The sequence below is a fragment of the Trachemys scripta genome, chromosome 7 (assembly GCF_013100865.1).
Source record: "Trachemys scripta elegans isolate TJP31775 chromosome 7, CAS_Tse_1.0, whole genome shotgun sequence".
NCBI lineage: Eukaryota > Metazoa > Chordata > Testudines > Emydidae > Trachemys > Trachemys scripta.
The window spans coordinates 77990416-78013630 of record NC_048304.1 but is presented as its reverse complement, the minus strand read 5'-3'; the positions used below and the strand labels follow the sequence as shown (position 1 = coordinate 78013630).

Here is a 23215-nt window from a genome sequence, read left to right as displayed (position 1 = left end):
AAACTTTGGTTTTATTCTGGACTCTGCCATCGACTTGCTGTGACACTCTGGACAAATCACATAACCTCTTTGTGCCTCAGTTTTCCCTCTCTACCATAAGGACATTTTTCAATTTGCCAATGCTACACTCCAGTGGAAGATGTTAGTAGCTTGCAGCCATGCCACCACGTGGAATGTGGATGCCTATGCAGTTAAAAGGGAGCTATGTGCCAGCCAAGAGCTTGCTACTTCTAAATATTGGTTGATGTGAGCCTTCCATGTCTCTTACAAAATTCACAGAGGAATCATGGAGATTAATGAATATTTGTAAGGTGCCATGAGATCTTTAAATGAAAGTCTTTAAGGCCAAAATATTGTTATATTATTACTGCATACACCTGGTGACTCAACAGCTTCAAAAAACGGATAGGTGGCAGATGACTTACACTATACCTACTGTACATCCTGTGCATTCAGTAGAAATGTATTCCATTTTAAATAGATTGACTTTTATTCACTTCTGAAATGATACCAATGATTACCTGAAAACTGAAGACAGTCTCTGTGTACAGCTAGAAAAACATGCTGGCTGTTGCCTGCTGAGCCCATCTCCAATTGCTGGTTTAGTACATTTCATTTGTCAAAAAATGCTATTAAAATGTATGAATCAGTAAAACCCTGCCATCCAATTTGATGTGCTCAATTTATGGACAAAATCAATACTGTATCTCAGCACTTGCATTGTGTATGGATAGTGTCTGGCTCGCAATAAAAACAAGCCAGTTACATTTAACACAGGGCTATAGAGTCTTATCATTAGCTGCAGTGGGCCAAATCTGAAGCGGTACCAGACACTTCACTTTTCCACTTATTTTAAATGAAGGTGCTGATCCTCGGGACCTCTCAGGATTTGGTTCTGTGGTCCACATGTAAAGACAGTAATAACCCTTCCACATATCAGAGTTGCACACTAAAACAATCAACAGTAAATCAATGTAATGTATTTTCTTTTTCTGTGGCTGAATGATTTTTACTGTCTGAGCCTAATATTTTCTGACATCAGTGGCGATGAACTTACACTGCCTTTCACATGCAGTGATCATTGTCAGTCACATACAGCAGTGTATCCAAACTTACAAAAGTAAATACAATATGTACAGTAATCTCTCCACTCTAACTGACAGAAGAGATCAAGGTTGTGACCCCTCAATTCTCCAACCAGTGGTGCCTTTTACCCTGCTTCGTTGTGAGAACCACCACTCCTGGTCTCATCACACACAGCCTCCAGCATGTAAATCACTCCCAGCTATACTATATGAATGCTATAGCCAGCCACTCATGAATTACATTACAGGGAAACACCAGCAAACTCCATCTCAGACTTTGCCCCAGAAATGTGTCTTGTATGCCCAGCATCTAAGCTCCCTGTAAGCTGCATGGCTGCCCAGCAGGCTATCAAGTGCTGCATAGTTCAGGTGTTCCCCCCCCCCGCCCCCGCTGTGTGCTGCTACTGCCCTCTGCCTTGGAGCTGCCCCCAGGAACCTCCTGCTTGCTGTGCAGAGTGGGGAGGGGGGGAGGAGAGGAGTGCTGATGTCAGGGTGTCCCTCTCCCCCCACCTCTGTACCCCTTCTCCAGAGCAGTAGGGGGAGGACACGACAGGGCTCAGGATGGAGGGAGCTGGCTTACAGTTGCTGCTCTCTGAACTTGATGATCTACTTAAAAGGGCAGAGTACTTAAAGGGGCAACATGCGTCTCTGTCTCACACAGTGAGAGTGTCTGTCACACACACACACACACACTGTGTGGAGTAATTATCCCTATGGTAACTTTTTAAAAATATAGATTATATCTAGGTTTTTGGATTCTACTGGTGGCGCACATCCGCACATTACCTCCATATGGTGCACATAACAAAATTCATTCCACACCTGGATGGAAAAAAATAGAGGGAACACTGCCCAGCATCCCCCTGGACAATACAATCTGTCATTTATACAAGGAAGGAGTAAAAGCAGCAGAATAAGAACACTTCAAAAAAGCAGACTGACAAACTCAGAACTGGTAGGTAAGGTCCCCTGGGAAGAAATTTTAAGGGAAAAAGGAGTTCAGGAGAGCTGGCACTTTCTCAAGGAGACAGTATTAAAAGCACAACTGCAAATTATCCTGATGCAAAGGAAAAAGAGGAAGAATAGTAAGAGGCCAATATGGGCCCATCAGGAGCTCTTTAATGACCTGAAAATCAAAAAGGAATCATACGAAAAGTGGAAGCATGGACAAATTGCTAAGCAAGAGTATAAAAGAATAGCACAAGCATGTAGGGACAAAATCAGAAAAGCTAAACACACATAATGCCTTTATGTCCCTGGCTAGATAAACTCATTAAGAGGAGGGTCTTTATGAGCAAGAGAAAGACAAAGGAAAGCATAGGTACTCTACTTAGCAGGGAAGGCGAGCTAATAACTGATGACAAGAAGGCTGAGGTGTTTAATGCCTATTTTGCTACAGTCTTCCATAAAAAGGTTAATGGTGACCAGATATACAACACAATTAATATTAACAAGGGGGAAGAAATGCAAGCTAAAATAGAGAAAGAACAGGTTAAAGAATATTTAGATGAGTTAGATGTATCCAAGTCAGCAGGACCTTATGAAATTACCTCTAGGTACTTAAGGAACGAGCTGAAGAAATTTTGAACTATTACCAATTATCTTTGAGAACTCCTGGAGAATGGATGTGGTACCAGAGGACTTGAGAAGGGAAAACAGGAAAGATACTGGAATAAACAATCAATCTGTAAGAACTTGGAGGATAATAGTATTATAAGGAATAGCCAGCATGGATTTATCAAGAACAAATCATGCCAAACCAACTTTATTTCCTTCTTTGACTGCGTTACTGGTTTAGGATTAGGGAAAAGCAGTCGATGTGATGTTTCTTGTTTTTAGTAAGGCTTTTGACACTATCCTATATGACATTCTCATAAGCAAATTAGGGTAATTTCATCTAGCTGTCATCAGGTGGGTGCACAACTGGTTGAAAGACCAAACTCAAAGAGTAATTATCAATGCTTTGCTGTGAAATTGGTAGGGTGGATCTAGTGGGGTCCCACACAGGTCAGTCCTGGGCCCAATACTATTCAATATTTTTATTAGTGTCTTGGATAGTGGAATGGAATGGGGAGTATACTTATAAAATTTGCAAATGACACCAAATTGGGACAGGTTGCAAGTACTTTGGAGGACAGGACTGGAATTGAAAAGAACCTTTAATGGGAGAATAAGTCTGAACAGGATCTTGGAGTTATAGTGGATCACAAATTGAATGAGTCAGTGTGGTGCAGCTGCAAAAAAGGCTAATATTCTGGGATGTATTAAAGGAGTGTTGTAATATGACATGAGAGGTAATTGTCCCTTTCTACTCAGCACTGGTGAGGCCTCAGCTAGAGTACACTGTCCAATTCTGGGCATCACACTTTAGAAGTGACATGGACAAGTTGGAGAGAGTCCAGAGGAGAGCAACAAAAGTGATAAAAGATTTAGAAAACCTGACCTATGAAGAAAGGTTAAAAAAAAATCTAGGCATGTTCAATCTTGAGAAAAGAAAGGGGGAACCTGATAACAGTTTTCAAATATGTTAATTGCTGTTACAAAGAGGACTGATCAATTGTTCTCCATGTCCACTGAAGATAGAACAAGTAGTAATGAGCTTAATCTACAGTGAGAGATTTAGAGTAGCTATCAGAAAAGCTTTCTAACTGTAAGGATAGGTACGCTCTGGAATAGGCTTCTAATGGAGGTTGTGGAATCCTCATCATGGGAAGTTTTTAAGAACCGGTTGGAAAACAGCAGGCAGGGATGGTCTAGGTTTACTTGGTTGTGCCTCAGCACAGGAGGCTGGACTTGACCGACTTCTTGAGGTCCCTTCTAGCCCTACATTTCTATGAAAATGCCATTATGTCTAGTACTCAGATTTCTAAGGTGCTTAGTTGTAGGATTCCAACTAAACCTCCTGGAGAAACTCTAGTGTAGCTGCGATCAGCAGAACTTGGGGATTATTATTATAACACAATAGCAAGTAGAATTCAGGGCCCTGTTGTGGTGGGCTCTACACAAATGACAAGGGTAGTCCCTACTCCAAAGAGCTTTCTGGTTCCCTTCACACTGGAAACATAAATTGGATCAGATCAATGAATGAAATAGCCTTGAGTTCTGTCTGTCTGGAACATAAATGGCATCAGAAGCTAATGGAGAACCCATGCTTCTTTTCTGATACCCAGGCTATTCTCTGTAGGTGTTCCTGGTCTGAAATAAGGAGTTACTGCTTCAAGAGGTCTGGAGATTCCTACAGGTACAAGGTGGGATTCTTGGCTGTCTAGCAAGTCCAAAGTACCTTCTAGACCAATGGAATACTAGGAGGACTTCAACTCTCCCTTTCCCTCTTTTCTGTATCCTTTATGTGAATTGTCTTCAAAGATAGCAGATTCTTCTCTACCCAGGACATTATTTGCATTGCTAAGGACCTTTGATCTCTGGTTACTCCGAGACTTTGGAAGGGATACAAGATAATCATGCCTCAATGATAAGAAGACTTCCTCTGAGTGCCATAATTGTCTACTACCTAGTTTGTTGCACCTTCCACTGATGCAACTGCTACTGGTCATTGCCATAGAGAAGATACTGGACTCACTGGACCAGTGTTCTGCTCCCCTAATGCCAAGTTTGTGAGTTATGCTTTGGTGCTTTTTTTTAAAGAAACACTCTGATAGAAGTGTAAAAATGAACTAAAACAGGGGGTCTCAAACTGGGGGTCCAGACCCCTCAGGGGGTCATGAGCTGTCAGCCTCCACCCCAAAGCCCGCTTTGCCTCCAGTATTTATAATGGTGTGAAATATATAAAAAAAGTGTTCTTAATTTATAAAGGGGGAGAGGGTTTCATACTCAGAGGCTTGCTATGTGAAAGGGGGCACCAGTACAAAAGTTTGAGAACCACTGAATTAAAAGGATGTGTACAATGAGATTTTCAAAATGTGTTGCCTAAATACGCTTGCTTCCATTGGAAATATGCAAGAGTGAAAGTTGGGTTGTTTGTATTTACCTGCCCACAAAAGGGCATTCAGATGTGATCTGAGAATGACCTGTAATTTTGCATTGCATCATGTGTATGGCTCTGTGAACTCAAGGAATTCCTTCAGGTGCATTTTAAAAACCCCACACGGGGATGAAAGCTGATGCATGGCACCAGCACTCCTTGCCCTTGGAGATAACTGGCTACTGGGAATCACTCAAGAAATGATTGATGCAATTAAATTTTGGAGCTTTAAATTGTTACCATTATGGTAAAATTATAGTCACAGTTCTGTCTGTTTTTGACTTCTTGTGAGCAATTGGAATCAAAAGCTCTCTGATTTTGAACAGTATATAAATCCTTACAGCATCTCTCAAGTTATGTTCTCTTTCTTTTGACTGGGTACTGATTAGCATGTTGTCTATGCATGGACAATGTGCCGTGCTGTGACTATTCCCAGCCACTTGAGATGGGTGCAGAGAAGAAAGAGTCTTGTACAGAAATTGCAAGCTCTTATACCAAAATGCTTTTTGTCTTTCTTGTACTAAGAATCTTCTTGGTTTGAAGAAAAAATTATTGAGATTTCCTTAGTCTCCTCTGGTCCAGAGGGATAGTCCCTTCCTGGATATCCCTGAATTGTTATGCTGGCTTTGGCGGTGAGGGTTGAGGCTTTTTCAAATGTTTCACACCAACAGCTCCTCACACGTAAGAATGGATGCATTACGCGTCCATTTAGGATAAACATTCTTGAGTGTACCATTGTTTCCTTTTAGCCAAGTTAGACCCTATTGTTAGTCACAAATCACATCAAGGGTCTGACCAACACAGAACCCAAGACATCTGCCTCCAACCAAGAATAAGGAACTACTCCTTTGCCACAAAGTAGGCTGTCCTTGCTAAATATGGGCATGTCTATGCAGCAACTCTGCTGCTGTAGCATTGGAGTGTAGATACTTTTTATGTTGATGGAAGGGGTTTTCCCATGGATGTAGATAATCCAAGCAATGGTAGCTAGACCAATGGAAAAATTCTTTTGGCAACTTAGCCCCATTTACACCAGGGATTAGGTCAGATGAACTACAGTGCATGTGGTGTGAATTTTTTTACATCCCTGAGCGACAGAGCTGGGGTCAATTTAAATATTAAGTGTAGACTGAAACTATATGAATAACATTTGGTCTGAAAGGCTATAGCAGAGGCTTTGACATTGGCTTGTACTGTCATCACTGGGTCTTTTGGAAGGAAGTCACCTTCTGAAGGAGACCATCTTTCACTGGAAGTTACTGCTGCACCAGGATTAAATTGGGTTTTATATGAACATTTTAGTTTAACATTTGGTTTAATCAGATATCCTCATTTGGATCTTATGACTCCCTCAAAAGGAGGCACTGATGGGAAAACATGTATCCAATAATGCTTGAAAGGGAGCATATAATTACTTCCTTGCAAGCCACTGACTAACATTCTGTCCTAGAAAAGTCTGTAGGATTCTGGGAGATGCGTGCATAGTACTTCTTCCTCTGGCTGTTTACAAAAGGGAGTTAATACACTATACAGCCTGGCCTGGGGACCACACAGAGAAGGGGTACTGGTACACACCTTGACTGTGGCAGTAGCTTGCTAGAGGTCTCCAGGAGAATGAAAGGCTACCTGCCTCCCCCACCCCCACCCCCACCCCTCCACCAGCTAGCATGCAAGTACTAGAGCAGGAGTGGGCAAACTTTTTGGCCCAAGGACCACATCTAGGAATAGAAATTATATGGCGGGCCATGAATGCTCACAAAATTGGGATTGGAGTGCAGGCTCTGTGGTGGGGCTGGAGGTTTGGGGTGCAGGAGGGTGCTCTGGGCTGGGAATCAAGGGGTTTGGAGGGCAGGAGGGGAATCAGGGGTGCAGGCTCTGAGTGGTGCTTACCTCAAGCGGCTCCCGAAAGCAGCAGCACGTCCCTTCTCTGGTTGCTACGCAGAAGCATGGCCAGGTAGCTCTGCGGTGCACTGCCCTGTCCGCAGGCAGCCCCCCCCCCTGCAGTTAGCGCCCCTGCAGTTCCCATTGGAGTGCGTAGGAGCCAGAGGGGGGCCATGCTGCGTAGAGTGGCCCCTGACCTTGCTCCTGGGCTGGAGCCCCGGAGGGGGGCCATGCTGTGGCTTCCAGCCCGTGGGCTGTAGTTTGCCCAACCCTGTACTAGAGGAGCAACCTAATATCACTTGGGGCTTTACTCAGTAGATTAGAATCATTTTGAACATATGAAGGAATTTCTCACTTACCTCGCTGTAATCCCTTGAGGATGCAGCTTCATGAGTGGAATCTTCATGTACCTGTTCTGGTCAGTCTTCCTGAAGTGCTCTTAAGGCTTTAATGCGGAGCCAGCCTTTGGAGCAGGAGAGTGGTGAAATGGAGACCCCTCCTCATCTTTCAGAATCAGAGACCCTTTCCCTGCCAGAGTAAGGGTCTTTGGGCTGAAAGCCAGACAAGCACAATCCCAATTAGACTGCACCTGCAAGCTGAGGCAGGCTTGCACAGGAGTGAAGGCTTATGGAAGGGCAGTAACTCTGGACTTGTCTACAGTACCAGTTAAGTCGATTTAACTTACATCGCTCAGGGGTATGAAAAAAAAGTCACTCCCCTGAGTGATGCAAGTTAGATTGACTTGAAGCGGTGTCTACATGTTATGTCAGCAGGAGATGCTCTCCCGCCAACACAACTTCCACTTTTCCTTGAGGTGGAGTAATTAAGCCAACTGGAGTGTGCTCTCCCATCAGCACAACGCTTCTTAGTGCATTGATACAGCTGTGCCAATGTAATGCGGTAGAGAAGACAAGCCCTTGGATACAAACACTGCGGGAACCTCTGTATAGGAGGAAAGGTCCAGAACTCCCCAGGGGGAAGAGGCAAAGGAGAAGGGGTTCAATATCTTATTTTTCACTCCATGTGTTCATTTACAATACTAATTCCTTTTGCCTTTTTGGTCCCAGAGTCTGGGGTTTGGGACCCACTTCAGTTTCGTGTGTGTCTGTGTGTGTGTGTGTCCCTTAAACTAAAGAATCTGGGATTTCCCTCTCCAGTCCAGGGAGGGAATGGAGCCCCTCATTGGATAGATAGATAGATTTCTCATCTTCAGAGACTTTCCCCCTGAAACCTCAGAAGCTCCTGATCAGGCTTTTTTGTATTGGAGTCTTGGCTCTTCGGGCTAGGGTGGAAATCTGACATGCTAGTCTGACTGAGCTCTGTATCCTGGCAGTGGGAGGGTTGGCTGGGAACATGCTAGTCATAATTCTCTTTCTGTAGAGCTTGTAAATATTGCCACACATAGGGAATATGGCTGAGATTTAAGCCAGGTGCTTGTAGGACAACTTTGCATTACCAGAGTGGGGAAAGAGGAGTCTGACAGAGAGGTCCTGCAGCACCACATCCATATGGTTGAAATCACCACATTGTTATCTACCCAAAGCAAGGGGAGAAGTTACAACTGCCCAAAACCAAATAAAAATTAAGGTTTTAAAACAAAATGGTCAGAAGAAATTACACTACTGGAGGCAGAAAATCTTGTTGCCTTAGCTGAAGGGCAGTTTGGTCCTAGAGTCTCCAGCAACAGCACTGGCCTACCTCTGAATTCCTTACGTGGGGGTATTACCTCATTAGTAACGAATGAGGAGCAAAGCAACGGAATTGTAATATCTTGAGATTTCACATTTGGGTACTCCCCCATCTGTGGTTCAGAAAGAATCCAGCAAAAGAGTGGGGGATTTAAAGCTTTATTTATAGAAATAGTGAACTGCATTAATAGCAGCAAGATTTGCATTGTATTTAAATTCAGCACTAATAATAGGTTAATATTTATTTACATTTAAGTAATATTTAAACCAGGACACGCTAAATACAGCTGCAGTTTTAGAGCAGAAAGGACAGACATACAAAAAACAAAAAAAAATTAGACAGACTCAATAGTAAAAAAAGGTCACGATTAATTATTTTGTTCAGACCACTCAGGTGGATTTAGTCCAATGGTGAATTAGAATTTCTTAATCTGATTGGCTGGAAGATTGGATTTGTCCAAGTCATCAAAGTATGGATGGTTCAAGGCCATTTTGCCAGAGATTCTTTTTGCAGGATCATAAATTAACATTTTCTGGGGATAAAAATAGTTTAGTTATGAAATGTAAATGAACTTAGTTATTTGTAAAGCATGGTTGAACTTTATCTGCCAATACTTTAATAAAATAGAAAGAGGAGTTCTCCTATATGCAAGGACTTCCAAGCTCACTTTGACTAGAAAGCTTCAGTTTAAAAGGTATTTCAACCTACATCTTAAATACAGCACTTCTTAGAACTTTCAAAATATGAGACAAATGCATTCATTTGCCCTCTGGTTTAGTAACCAAGCCACTAGGTTTGGTAGTTCACCTATTTGCATTAAGCATGGTTTTAAAAGTAACTCTGGGTACCTCATGGCAGCCTTTGCCTTAGATTTAGTTTCCTGATAATGCAGCATTACACCCTGCAGGATGTTATCAAGAATTCCACGCTTTTTAAGAAGTGCATTAATAGGCAGAATAGTCCAAGTTTGTTTCCCTAAATTCAGTATTCTTAAACAGATGTGAAGTTGACAGTCAATGTTTGAGCTAATACATATAAAATACTCTTAACTGCTCACTCATATGCGCAAATACAATGTGAAACTCAGTTTGAGAGGTATGCAAGTGTGTTCAGTGTAGATGGGGTTAAGACAAACGAGGGATTTTTTGTAAACAGCTTAAGACTGAGAAAATGGCAAGGTTTTTCTCCAATAGAACAAAGATTAAAGATTCAGCACAGATGTTACATACAGCGTATACAGTCTCCCCCCCCAAGTTTTAGTACTAATGAGAAAAGGAAGCATTTTAGTTACGATGGCATTCAAGGGCCTTCTAGGCCACATAAGGAACCATTCAAGTTAGATAAAAACTTAAACTCAACTGGACTACTTTGTAGTATGCCAGTCCCAAAACTAAGATAAGCCTATGCAGGGCATGGGTCTTTCCTTTGCTGTATCCTCTTTTCAGTTAAAAGGTATGCTTTTGATAGGGAAATCCCAAAGCTCCACCTACCACTGCCCTCCCAACTTCTCTCTCTCTCCCCATGTTACCAAGGAAGACAAGGAGTATTGCCTTCAAAAGAGTCCATTCAGATTCTGGAAGACGGACAGACGGATAATGGAGGGTCAAGGTACCCACTTCAAGACAGCAAGTCCTTGAATATTTTTAAAATGTAATCATTGTCTCTATTGGGAGGTCTCCCACTTTGAATTTCCAAGCCCTGAACTTCATTTGGCTAAAAACAGTTCTATAAAATAGAAATGTAAATATTGCTTCTGGCTTTAGAACTTGTGTATCATGTTTTAGCCCTAAACAACATGTTACAGCTCAGTTACATCTCTGAAAATAGGGTTTTCTAATGAACACTGACAACCTATATTAGTTAATTTTGGGAGTTGATGCACTTATGGGAAAAAAACATCTACAGAGTAACCTCAGAGTTACAGACACCTTGGGAATGGAGGTTGTTCATAACTCTGAACAAAATGTTATTGTTGTTCTTTCAAAAGTTTATAACTGAACATTGACTTAATACCTCTTTGAAACTTTACTATGCAGAAGAAAAATGCTGCTTTTATCCAGGTTAATTTAAATGAAACAAGTACAGAAATAGTTTCCTTACCTGGTCAAATCTTTTGTCTTTATTTAGTAGTTTACATTTAATACAGTGCTGTACTGTATTTGCTTTTTGTGGGGGAGGTGCTTTGATCCTGCTGTCTAACTGTGTATAGCAGGGGTTGGCAACCTTTCAGAAGTGGTGTGCCAAATGTTTATTTATTCACTCTAATTTAAGATTTCTTGTGCCAGTAATATATTTTAACCTTTTTAGAAGGTCTCTTTCTACAAGTCTATAATATATAACTAAACTATTGTTGTGTGTAAAGTAAATAAGGTTTCAAAATGTTTAAGAAGCTGCATTTAAAATTACATTAAAATGCAGAGCCCCCCAGACCAGTGGCCAGGACCCAGGCAGTGTGAGTGCACTGAAAATCAGCTTGCGTGCTGCCTTCGGCACGTGTGCCATAGGTTGCCTACCCCTGGTGTATAGGCTAGGAAACCTTTTAACACATACATTAATATCCACTAAGTTTTCAGGGCAGTATTTTTCAATCCTGGCATCAAAGAGTGCTGCGACCCCATGCGCCAAGTCACAACGCCACTCACTCAAATTTGGACTGGCTGCCCCTCCATTATTATGTTCTGCTTGTTTTACATTAGAAGTCTGAGTACTCTAAGCTGGAAGACTGATGATTGCAGAATTAGTTAAATACCGATCACACAAGAGAGATTTTAAAAATCTCTATTACTAATGACATTACAGAGAAAGGAAGCCCTTGTTAAAGATTCATCACCCTTGCTCTTTCATTTAATGTTTTTGTGCTCACAGGTCATCCTAAAAAAAAAAGTGAGGGAAGACCAAGGACTTCATATCAATTTAAGCTATACTGGTGCAGCGAATCTATAGTAGGGATTTGTAGGAGAACTACACACTACCACTGCCAAGTCCCGTGAAACAAAGTTTGTTTCACCTTTACTGTTCCACAGAGGTATTAAGATCAATGTCTCAAGCTTCAGGAAAAAGTTGGCACTTGGTTCCCTCCCCCGCCATTTGAAATGCAGGTCTTCCCTCCCTTCTTTGTTAGGGGGAGAAAAATCCCAGGAGGCTATGAATAGTTACATCACACAGGGCTGCAACCTGAGCTGCAGCCTTTCATCCCCACTAAGAGAATAAAGGATGCCAAGTTTACTAAAATTGTCCAAGAATCCTAGGTTACATCATTATTGATTTCTAAAGATTTTGCTAAGGCCCTCCAAAGAGGCAAATGAGAACCTGATATTTTCCATATGAAAAAGTAGAAAAAGGCAGGAGTCTTCCCCCCATTCTCCCCAAGAGAATAAGCCAGTCTTTTACAGATTGTAAAGGATGGGGAAGGGTTGGGCTTGCAGTTTTAAGTATGACAGACTGAGGAATTGGTTTCGAAATGTACAAATGGTTTTGAAGTTTCCTTAAGGAAAAAAAAAAAAAAAAAAGCCGTAATTCCAGCAGTACAATTCCACAAACCAAATATTGGTTCAATATAACTTTAAAAGTTCCATCAGCAGGTACATCGCTCGTTAAACACACCTGATTACCATCCAAGTAATGAGCAGGGTGGCCCCAGCATAATTTGCAAGATCAGAACACAAGGTGGCTATGAATTCCTCTTGTTGTGTAAAGAACTGAACAAGTCCAAACATGGCAGAGAAGCTGAATCTTTTGGCCCAGAGGTAAGGGTGCAAACAAAACACTCAATAGATCTTATTCAGAAAAGTGCAAGCTAAAGGATGACTCAAGATAAATAGAATGCTATAACAAACTGTAATTTGGCCAAGAAACTAGGAATTCAATGTACAACCCGGAAGTATTTAAAACGTCAGGTTTAAGTTGTCTCTGAGTCACTAATATAAAACAAGCTCTGGCTGCCCTCCTGCTTACCGATAGCTATGAAGGTGAGATCAAGAGATTATTTTAATAGTCCAGAGACCAAAGTTTGCTATCCATTCTGCTTCCTTGATGAATAGCAAAGTGTGCTAATTAGGCACACTAAACTCCTAGCAAGCTGCCTGCATGTCCCTTATTATTGCAGAGTTTGAGCACCTTTGCATTATAGTTGTACCCAGCTGGATTAAGTTGGTTTTAGATACCTTAGAAGACACCAGGTACTTTTAACCCCCAATAGCCTCCTTAAGAAAAAACTTTGAAGAAAAAGCCACTTACAGAGAGTAAATCTAGTCCATCTTCATCTAAGTTTTTGACATGAGACGCCAGACTGCCAGGTTTCCACTTGGGGAATGTGTTCTTATAGTCTTGCAAGGATTCCACTTCGGGCCACACCTCATTGTTGGGTGTCCCTAAAGCTCTACACAAGAATAAGCAATGAGCTGATAATTTGTATTCGAGCAATTGTAATGCATTATTAGAATGTTAGTGCAGAGTATAGCTTCATAAAGCATTCTTTGCGCTATGTATTTAGCAAAGATTTTAAAGATTTAGTGTTAAATACCTGAAGATTCTGAAGAGTTGATCAATTTCAGAGTCTCCATGAAAGAGTGGTTTCTTAGTTGCAATTTCAGCAAATATGGTACCAATGCTCCAGATATCTACAGGAGTTGAATAACGAGCAGATCCTAGCAACACCTCTGGAGATCTATACCACAGTGTCACTACCTATTGCACAAGGAAATTCTTATTTGTAATTTATAGTTGCATTAAATCTTACAGCTTGTTGTACAAAAGTATGGCTCCTCATCTTCCAGAGGGAAAATTGTTCCAAATATATTAATTTTTAATAAAATATAACCAGAACTGTTGCCAACTAAACTACAACAAGTGGAACTTAGTGCTATTCCAAATAAATCAATATCTGCAATAATTACATCCTGGTCTCTTTGAGGAGTGGATATATTTGCATGTTTATCAGCAAGGAACAAACAGATTTAAGTATTTTTGTTAGCATTTTGACAGAAACAGTCAAACTCTGTATGTTCGTTGTGATCCGTGGCAGAATCCCATTGATTTTTTTTAGGTGTTGTAGGTTCAGAGCACCTCAGGGTAAGTGGACATAATAAACTTGAAAAAGTAAGTTTAAAAGTTATAGTACCACCTACTCTCAAGATTCATCCCTCACTCCCACCATTTGTGGTATTACAACCACACTGTTGTCACACTTACCAAAACGTATCTATCAGAGTAAAAAAGAGACATGACTACAGTGAAGCTACCACTGTCAAATGCACAAATTGAAATTGAAAAAGTAGTCTCACTGTTATAGTAATCTTTTTGAAATGTAATTTTAAGATAAAGTTTTCAGAATAATGATTTTCTTAGTTGACAGTATCTTTTTAGCTACTTCATATTAGTAGTTAGCATTTCCTCAAAGAAACGATTCATGAACTGGAATGTGAGTTATTTATTATCACAGTGCCTACAAGCCTTAGTTGTGTCAGTTATGGAAAAAAAGCCATTGCAATTCACTTACCTCATGTGTATATACCCGGACAGGGATCCCAAAGGCTCGGGCCAGTCCAAAATCTGCTAATTTAATTACTCCTTTATCATCTATTAACAAGTTTTGAGGCTTTAAATCTCTGTGCAGAACCCTTCTTGAATGACAGAATACAATACCTTGCAAGATTTGATACAGGTAACTCTGTAGGAGTGAAATAAGAGAAGGGAAAATTTTTAAATTACCTTTACTGCAAACTACTGTTCTGCATATTTGCTAATGTCAGATCTGCCACTAGAGTTGACACACTATAGAAATGGTCAGTTAAGAGCCATAACGTTGAAAACAGTAAGTAAACTTTACAAAATTCTCTTCATGAAGGCAACATTGTTATGATCAAGGCAAAAAAGAGATGTAAGAGAGGTTTATTATTAAAATGCTTGTATTAGAACTAAGTCATTTTTATGCTTTGAAATACATCTAAAAAAATTTGACAGTACACTAGACAAAGTGTCAGATTTAAGATTCAGAAGGTCCACTCCTTAATGATACCAGCAAATTGTTCCCGAGTCTCCCCTCCTCAGGAGTGAAAGGAAAGAAACATCAAAAGCAGTCATGTAGTTTGAAGTATTATTTAAACAAAAAACAAAGAAACAAACGACAGATAATGTGCTCTTTCCATATATATCTTTAAAATACAAGAGGAAGTTTATAGTGACAGTTACTATATTGACTCCTTACCTTAACAAGCATGGAATCTACATACTGGCCAGATGGAATAGAGTCCAAATATTTTTTGAGATCCATAGAAAGGAATTCAAAGATGAGGTACAGTCTTGAATCTTGCATAAGCACATCCTGAAGACTAATGAAAAATATATCTATGATACATTAACTCACTACTATACCTCCCCTGAACGCCTTACACAGATGCAAGCTGACATTACTTCTCAAGCACTTTTCCAAGAATCTCAGCTGGGGAAATGCTAAGCAATTCCAAGCTCTGAGGCTTTTCCTCCACATTGTCACAAAGTCACTTGGCTTTCATCTGAGCTGGCACAAATCAGGGTTATTTAGCCTCTCTGCAGTCTCAAGCAATGAGATTCAGTGCAGTTTGGGAGATCAGACACATGTGAAATTATTAATGAAACTGGTAGTGCCAGGCCAACATGAAATTAAGAATTCAGTCTTCTAGGCAGGAGAAAATAGTGCTCTAACGTCATCCAGAAAAAGATTCTGGGAAGCAGAGAGAAGCAGATCCCTGTCCTTTGAGTGTCTCTCTTTTTAAAAATGAGAAACAAGGTAGTAGATAGTGCAACTTTTGAAAATAAGTAAAGGCCCTATCCAACTTTCACTGAAGACAATTACTTCTGTAGGAGTTTGATCAATGCCTAAATTACTATATTATGGGCCCAATCTCCCTGAGCTCTACAGAAACAGACTCCTATTTCAGTGGGGCTCCAAAAGACAGCTCGATGAAAGATTAGAACCTAAAATAGAACTTTTAATTTAGCGTTTTTTATGCTCCTCTTCAAAAATAAGAACACACAATGTGGATTGTGATTTGAACCCACACACAAGACAAAAAGACATCGTTAATCTTAACTGGTGAGCATATCTATCAACTAAAGCCCCAGTTAAGCCAAATAGGATCTGTATACCCTATGAGGAATAAGTGAATATTTTAGAGGCAAAATATATTAAATGGTTTACTAAGGTCAAGCAATTCTACTATAAATTCAAAGATTTCCAATATCCAATATTTTAATTACAACTCTCAGATTTGTACTAATTTTGAAAGTGCACCATCAAACAGCTATATATGCTAGAATATCTGCTGCAAAAACAAAGCAAACCCTTCAGACAGCCAGGACTCAAGCAAAACCACGTTAGTGGTCAGTCACTAGGGTTAGGTAAGTTACTTGCAGTTTTGAAGTAGCAGGTGATCCTCATGGCTCACTGAAGAAAGGCAGCATAAACGGATTCCAGAAGGGAGCCATAAAATCATAGAAATGTAGGGTTGGGACCTCAAAAGTTCATCTAGTTCAGCACTTTGCACTGAAGTAGGACCAAACACCCTGACAGGTGTTTGTCTAACCTATTCTTAGAAACCTCCAATGATGGGGATTCCATGGGTCTCCCTTGGAAGCCTATTCCAGTGCTTAACTATACTAATAGTTATAAAACTTTTTCCTAATACCAAACCTAAAAGTCTCCCTTGATGAAGATTAAGCCAATTACTTCTTGTCCTACTTTCAGTAGGCATGGAGAACAATTGATCACTATCATGTTTGTAACAACCCTTACCATATTTGAAGATTTCAGGTTCCCATTCAGTTCCCCACCCAAAGGAAAAAAAAATGCCTAATTTTAACTTTTCTTTATAGGTCCGATTTTCTAAACCTTTTATAATTTTTTGTTGCTCTTCTCTAGACTCTTTCCAATTTGTCCACATCTTTCCTAAAATGTGGCACCAAGAACTGGGCGTAATATTCCAGCTGAGGCTTCCCCAGTGCCAAGTAAAGCAGGACAATTACGTCCTGTGTCTTACATATGACACTCCTGTTAATACACCCCAGAATATTAGCCTTTTTTGCAACTGCATCATATAGTTGACTTGTTCAATCTGTGATCCACTATAACCCCTAGATCCTTGGCAGCAGTACTACCATTTAGCCAGTTATTCCCTGTTTTGTAGTTGTGCATTTGAGTTTTCCTTCTTATGTGAAATACTTTACACTTGTCCATATTGAATTTCATCTAGTTGATTTCCATTTCTCTTCAGCTGGAAAAAGGATAGCTATGCTGTAGAGATTCCAAAGTGACAAATGAGAATCTTGGAAGATTCCCAAAGTGGTGGGTGGAGGAGGGAGAGGGAAGAAGAGCAGAAAGACACTAAGTAATAAGGACATGCAGAGGAAAAAAAATTATCGGGGGCTGTATGGAAGATTTGTAGCTATGAGAAATTCAGTCTGAAGCAAAAGCAAGACCCTCCTCTTTCACTAGAGTGTTTAGTAATCATATTTGACATGGGAAGAGAGAGGGAGTCCTTCCCAACAGAGAAATTGGCTTAAATCTGAGAATATTGCATGCATACCAGACTATATTGGGATGGTGTAGCTCTTTTAGTAAAGAAATTTCCCTGATTGCTGTACTGGGAACACCTTCTTCCTCACTTTCTAGTCGAATTTTCTTCATGGCAACCACCTGGCCTGTGGATTTGTGTCGACCCTTATATACAACACCATAGGTACCTGACCAAAAAAAAAAAAAAAAGTTGGCATACACTAAACCACACTGTGAACTTTTAAGAACAGATCAAGTCATGTTTAGTCATTTCAGATGAAACAAAGCTTTGTTCTATATAAAGAATCACTGCAGTGAAACCAGACACTTCAATCTGGATAAGGTTAGTATTTCATTTTATTCATTTTCTGTATCTACGCTATCAGTGATGTTTTATGTGCTGCATGCCAGAAATGGATAGTGCCATTAATGTTTGGGCAGCTGGGAAAGCCAGATTAAAACTTTGGGATTACTTCCACAAGTCGAATTCTGAGCCATATAGAGAGTATTTAAATTTTAAGGAAGCTAGTTTGTTTTAAACTGGGATTTTTGTACTTTAGTTCATGATAAAGTTAGCTTTGTTACACTAAAATGAAAGTTGTACAAAGAGATATTGTTAAAAGGTGGCCTGTTTTCGTACTTTTCTTGAAGCATTTTTAGTTCTTTGCTTTTTAAATTGAGCTGATACACACGAAAGATTAAAGTTCTTTAACAGGAAAACAAACCCATATTTTTTTTTAAAGATCTTTGTATACCTGTAATACTTCAGAAGGCATATAACTTCATACAGTACAGTATGTAAGTGTTTTACAACAGTGATTTCCCATAACAAGCAGATTTATAAAAGTGAATAGACTCTAGGTTTAGCCATTCTCTCTCATAAAGCCCGAGACAATTTGTTGCAAAGTCTCATTAGGCCAAAGAACTTGGTGCAAAATCTCAAGTCTACATAAAATCTGGAGTTTATGGAAAGACTACATAATCTTCTACTTTATAAAGTGATCCCTAACTGCGTAAACTAACTTTAATTAAAGCACAAAGAATGTGGATAATACCTGCACAGAGGAATTCAATACATAGCACAAAAGCGATCTTCTTCCACAGTAACATGCTTTGTGCGTGCATTACAAGAGACTAACGTTACTTCTGCACAGCAGTGCCATTGACTTAGCGTCTTCATAGTTAAATGAAAGATATCAGATCATACCACTTCCATGGGCAGGATGTAGTCCAGAGCCAGGATATCACAGAAACTGATACTACTTTTCTTCTACATGTGCCCCCAGAAGAGAATGTAAACAGGACACAACTGCTTTTATGCCACAGCACAATCTGTGGGACAACCAGTGCATCAAATTTTAAGGGAGCCAAAAGGTCTTGAACTGTAGAGGCAGACATCAAAGCCTACAGTCTATTCTCCCACTCTAAGGGTTAGGAGTGGAATACAATCGGAGATGCGCAGAGATAATCCTCAACATGAATGCAGGCAACTGACACCACAGGTAGGAGGTTGCACTTACTCCATTGGCACCATACCAAGATGCTTGAATGCACCTGTGCACTCATTTTGATGAGCCACAGAGTCATCTTGTCAGATCTCACTTTGTAGATCTATACAGACTCATCCAGGAGCTTAAGCGTACTAAGACTTTACATAGCAGCAGAATAAGCTTCCTTCAGTGTTTAACAAATTGATAAGTCAAATTACATAGTGCAAAGGATCATCAAAAAAGTGCTACTCACCTTCACCAATCTTCTCTATCTTTGTGTAGTCATCCATTGCTATTTGTTAGGACTAACCTTGAAATGGGGAGGTGGGAGGGGGGGAGAAGGGGGAAGAGACAACAAAACCAGAGGTAAGTAGCTGCTATCCTAAAGCAGAATACAAAGGGGCCATTGAATATATGGCTTGTCCCAGGACACCAATATACATTATATAGTGAGACATTATATTAGTTTGGGAAGGTTCTGAATGTGCACATGAGCTTTGTATCCTGCTTAAACTTGGATTCATCCAACTCAGTTATGACAAAGTAGCAGGGAAGACATTTCCCTTACTATTCACACCTCCACAACAAAGCAAAAAACCCCCAACCAGTGTTTATTCAGGGTTCCAACCACTCACAACAGCGTAAGGCTTTAGGATAGGTGGTGGAGGTGCATAACAGGGATGCAGTGATCTCGAGACAAGAAGTTACTGTTAAACAACTATAGTTCTTTGAGTGTTGCCTCTGCACATTCACACTTGAGAGCTGTGAGTTGGGAATTTTCTAGTTATGTCCACAGGGGTCAGTCACCCTTCCTCTCATATCATGGTCAGAAGATATAAATGGGAGAGTGGCTCCCCAACCACCCCATAGGGATGGTCTACACTGGGGGCAGAAGGGAGGGGTCGATGTAAGATACGCAACTTCAGCTACGGGAATAGTGTAGCTGAAGTTGATGTTATCTTATTTCGACTTACCTCAGGTCCTCACAGCGCGGGATCGACAGCTGCGGCTCCCCCATAGACTCCGCTCCCCCTGGTGGAGTTCCGGAGTCAACGGGAGTGCGTTCGGGGATTGATATATCGCGTCTCGTCTAGACGCAATATATCGATCCCCGATAGATTGATTACTACCTGCCGATTCGGTGGGTAGTCTGGACGTACCCTTAGTTTCTTTTGATTGCTGATATGAGGGCAGGCTTACACCACAAATGGAAATAGTCAGAGACGCCCTCAAAAAAGAAAAATTGCAGTTTTTGTATGTAAATAGTTAGTGGGGGGGTGGTGGTCAATTTTTTCTCTTTTTTTTTTTTGCTTTGCATTTGACAGCACTTTACAGTGCTACCACCAAGGGCAGTGAAATGGTTGGACACCAGCAGGAGGAACAAACAATGAACAGGAAGGAGGCAGGAACCTCAACAGTAGGGAGGAGAGTGAAACAGATTTGGGAGTGAAGAGGGAATAATGGGAAGCATAGGAGAGGCTGCCCCAAGACTGCTCCCCACAATGCACTCACCCAATGGTCCTGTCTCCTTCTTTCCCAAACTCATCCAATTCACTCACAGTAAAGAACTTGTACTTCTATACTTTAATAATCTGACATTTACTCAATAGAGATATATGAATATTTTCTCTAATACACAGTAAAGTAAGGCCCTGAACATATTTGTTTTGAAAAGAACGTGTCACAACAGTAAAAACCTCAAGCACCACTACTATCCTAGACTAAGGTGAAGGTAGAGGGGGAAGGATACTGGGATGAGTTTAAACACATGATGAGGATGTCACGTGTAATTTTCTGTACAACTTCTCAAACCATTTCATTTGACACTGCTAAGCAGAGACATTAAGTTTGGAAAGGATTTAATGTATCATTATTGGCATTTACAGTAACTCCTCACTTAAAGTCATCCCGGTTAACGTTGTTTTGTTGCTGATCAATTAGGGAACATGCTCATTTAAAATTGCGCAATACTCCCTTCTAACATTGTTTGGAAGCCACCTGCTTTGTCCACTGCTTGTAGGAAGGGCAGCCCATTGCAGCTCCCTGCTCCCCTAAGTTGCCTAGTGCCGCCCAGCAAGCTCTCAATCAGCAGTTCAGCTGTCCCTCCCCCGACTGCCATGTGCTGCTCCTGCCCCCTGCCTTGGAGCTGCTCCCAGAGACTCCTGCTTGCTGTGCAGGGGGCAAAGCAGGAGGGCTAATGTCGGGGTGTCCCCTCCCCCCTGCTCCTGCACCCTGCTTACCCTTTCTCCATATAGAGCAAGGAGGGGACATGGACAGAGAGAGCTTGGGGCAGCAGCTGCTGTCTCAACTTCCTGATCCACTTAAAAAGACAATGCACTTAAGAGTGGGTCAGCTTACTTAAAGGGGCAGTGTGCATCTCTCTCTCTCCCACACACAAGGTGTGTGTCTCTCTGTCTGCTATGCTGTCTCCCCTCCCTCCTGATCCTGCTGCCTTGATGAGAGGCTACATTAACAACAATGTGTTAACCCTTGAGGGCTCAGCGGAGTGCTAGTTCAACATTTAGGGCATTCCCTAGAACTATCCCTCCCTCTTCCACCCTCTAACTTCACCACCTCAATCAAGCTTCACAATCATCATAGCTCTGAACAGTATTAAATTGTTAACACTTATACTGTGTGTATATCTATAGAATATATAGCTTTTTGTCTGGTGAAAAAAATTTCCCTGGAACCTAACCCCACCTATTTACAGTAATTCTTATGGGGAAATTGGATTTGCTTAACATCGTTTTGCTTAAAGTCGCATTTTTCAGGAACATAACTACAACGTTAAGCAAGGAGTTACTGTACTTGATTTACTCTGATACAATTTTATAATGAAGTAAACAGTTAAATCTGTAGATGGGGAAGGAGAATCAGGCTCATGAGTGAGTACTGTTCAAACAACTTTACTACAACAATGAAATGAAGATTTTTTTTCACACGGATGTGGTAATAGTACATCCTTAACACAAGTTATTTCAAGGGCTCTCAAATAAATTTCTACATAGTTTGACAGCCTCATTCTCTGAAGTCTTCTAGAGGAAGACTTTTTTTTTTTTTTATTAGAATGTCTTGGGGTGGCTATGAGGTTGGTAACCTGATCACCCAACTCTTTAATTCAGGTGATGGTGGTGGGTTTAAAAAGTAAGTAATACTGCCCAAAGACAATTTTACTACAAACACATGAGAACACAGTAAAAGAAAAACTCTTTGGGGCAGAGGCCTTTCCATCCTGTGTCTATATACCATGAATTCCTACAGTGTTTTTATACAAAGTTACCACATTAACATTCATATAGTGTTTTTAAATAATGTTACTAGTTAGATTATAAAAACTGAAAGTGTTTGAAGATGCACTATCAATCTGACAGTTTAAAGCAGTCATTCCGATGCTATGTCTGCCCAGGAATCCTAATGCCAGTTTATGGTTTTATTTACATTTTCCTAATTTAACTCTTGCTCTTCTGTGCTGTTGTATTAGAAAAACACACCACACACAGGAAGCTTTCTAGGAGCAGGGAAAGAGTGAAGCTGACTATAAACAAATGCTCAAAGAAGACAAACTAAAGTATTTCCCCTTTCTAATCTCTGTCAATTAACAGTATTTGGTCATTACTTTTTATCTACTAGCAGGGAGTTCAGACAGAAGTGTGTTAGTTTTAGGGTGCTCCACTTAGTGTCTGGTGTATTTGTCAGCGATTGTGGTGTTTGTTTACCTTCGCATGGTATGAGCTAGAGAGCTTAATTTTTTTGTTCAAAATATCCGTGCCTCGTTGGCCGGATGTGGTTACAAGTAAGGCCAGGGATTTAGCGTCTTTCAAAAGAAAGAGTGGATTTTAAAATTTTAAACACATCCCTACCGCTACATTTCGTTAATATGGGTGCATTTAACCTATGAAACGGAGGTGCAATTTACTCCTAATCTTATTAACAGTTCCCTCTGCCATTAGCCCCGGGCAGGCCGGACGCTGCAGAGCTACCAGAGGCACGCGGTGAAACAGGAGGACACAGAGGCTGCCCTTGCCAGACAGCTGCCAGTGCCCATCGCCCTAGCAGCCGCCACCGGCTCTTTCGCTGCTTGCACGGAAATAAAGGGAGGCGATTCCCTTCGCCCTTGCGCGGCCCAGCGCCAGCCACCGGCTCTCCAGCCCGCCATCCTGCCGGTGGGGCCGGGGCCCTTTCCTCACCCACTGCCCATCCCCCGCTCAGCACGGGGGGACCGATCCCCCGGATTCCTGCCCGTTTCCCGGCTAGAAACCCCCTCTCTCCTGCAAGCCCCCTCTGCCCAGAGGGCTCAGCAGGCGGAGAGGCGCCCGCCCCCCCACCCCCCCCCCCCCGCCCCACCCCCCCCCCCCCCCCGGCCCGGCCCCCGGCCCCGCACCTCCACCCGACCCTGCACCTCACCTCACGCAGCGGGCCCCGGCTCGAGCAGCCGCTCGCTCAGTCACTCACCTCCCTCCCTTGCTGCAGGAACAACCCCACACAGCGAGGCTCGGAAAGAGGACGCTGCAAGCGCCTGTGCGGGGTCGATTCGAACTAACCGCGCCAAGCCGCC

General features: G+C 41.4%; 1 protein-coding gene across 4 annotated transcripts; it reads right to left on the bottom strand.

Annotated features, from left to right (window-relative positions):
• Positions 1 to 8779: 8779 nt before the first annotated feature.
• CDK1 (cyclin dependent kinase 1) lies at positions 8780 to 23211 on the bottom strand. Of its 4 annotated transcripts, none has more exons than XM_034777276.1 (8): positions 23113 to 23211; positions 18911 to 18967; positions 17199 to 17355; positions 14843 to 14966; positions 14135 to 14305; positions 13160 to 13323; positions 12874 to 13015; positions 8780 to 9169 (listed from the first exon to the last, which is right to left on the bottom strand). In XM_034777276.1, exons 2-8 carry the CDS (start codon positions 18945 to 18947, stop codon positions 9053 to 9055), a joined length of 912 nt encoding a protein of 303 aa, XP_034633167.1. In that variant the 5' UTR covers positions 18948 to 18967; positions 23113 to 23211; the 3' UTR covers positions 8780 to 9052. The 4 variants fall into 4 exon arrangements, with proteins under 4 accessions (XP_034633167.1, XP_034633169.1, XP_034633168.1 ...); XM_034777278.1 differs by having other exon boundaries at positions 18911 to 18962; positions 23113 to 23197; XM_034777277.1 differs by having other exon boundaries at positions 18911 to 18962; positions 23065 to 23196.
• Between the last annotated feature and the right edge of the window lie 4 nt (positions 23212 to 23215).

What these genes read in the sequence shown, in the direction of transcription:
- CDK1 (XM_034777276.1), bottom strand. Translation starts at nt 18,947, where the DNA reads ATGGATGACTACACAAAGATAGAGAAGATTGGTGAAG. An exon ending in GATAGAGAAGATTGGTGAAG is followed by an intron (nt 17,356 to 18,910) that starts GTGAGTAGCACT and finishes TTTTTTGGTCAG; the next exon opens with GTACCTATGGTGTTGTATAT. An exon ending in ATGGACTAGATTTACTCTCT is followed by an intron (nt 9,170 to 12,873) that starts GTAAGTGGCTTT and finishes TTTTATCCCCAG; the next exon opens with AAAATGTTAATTTATGATCC.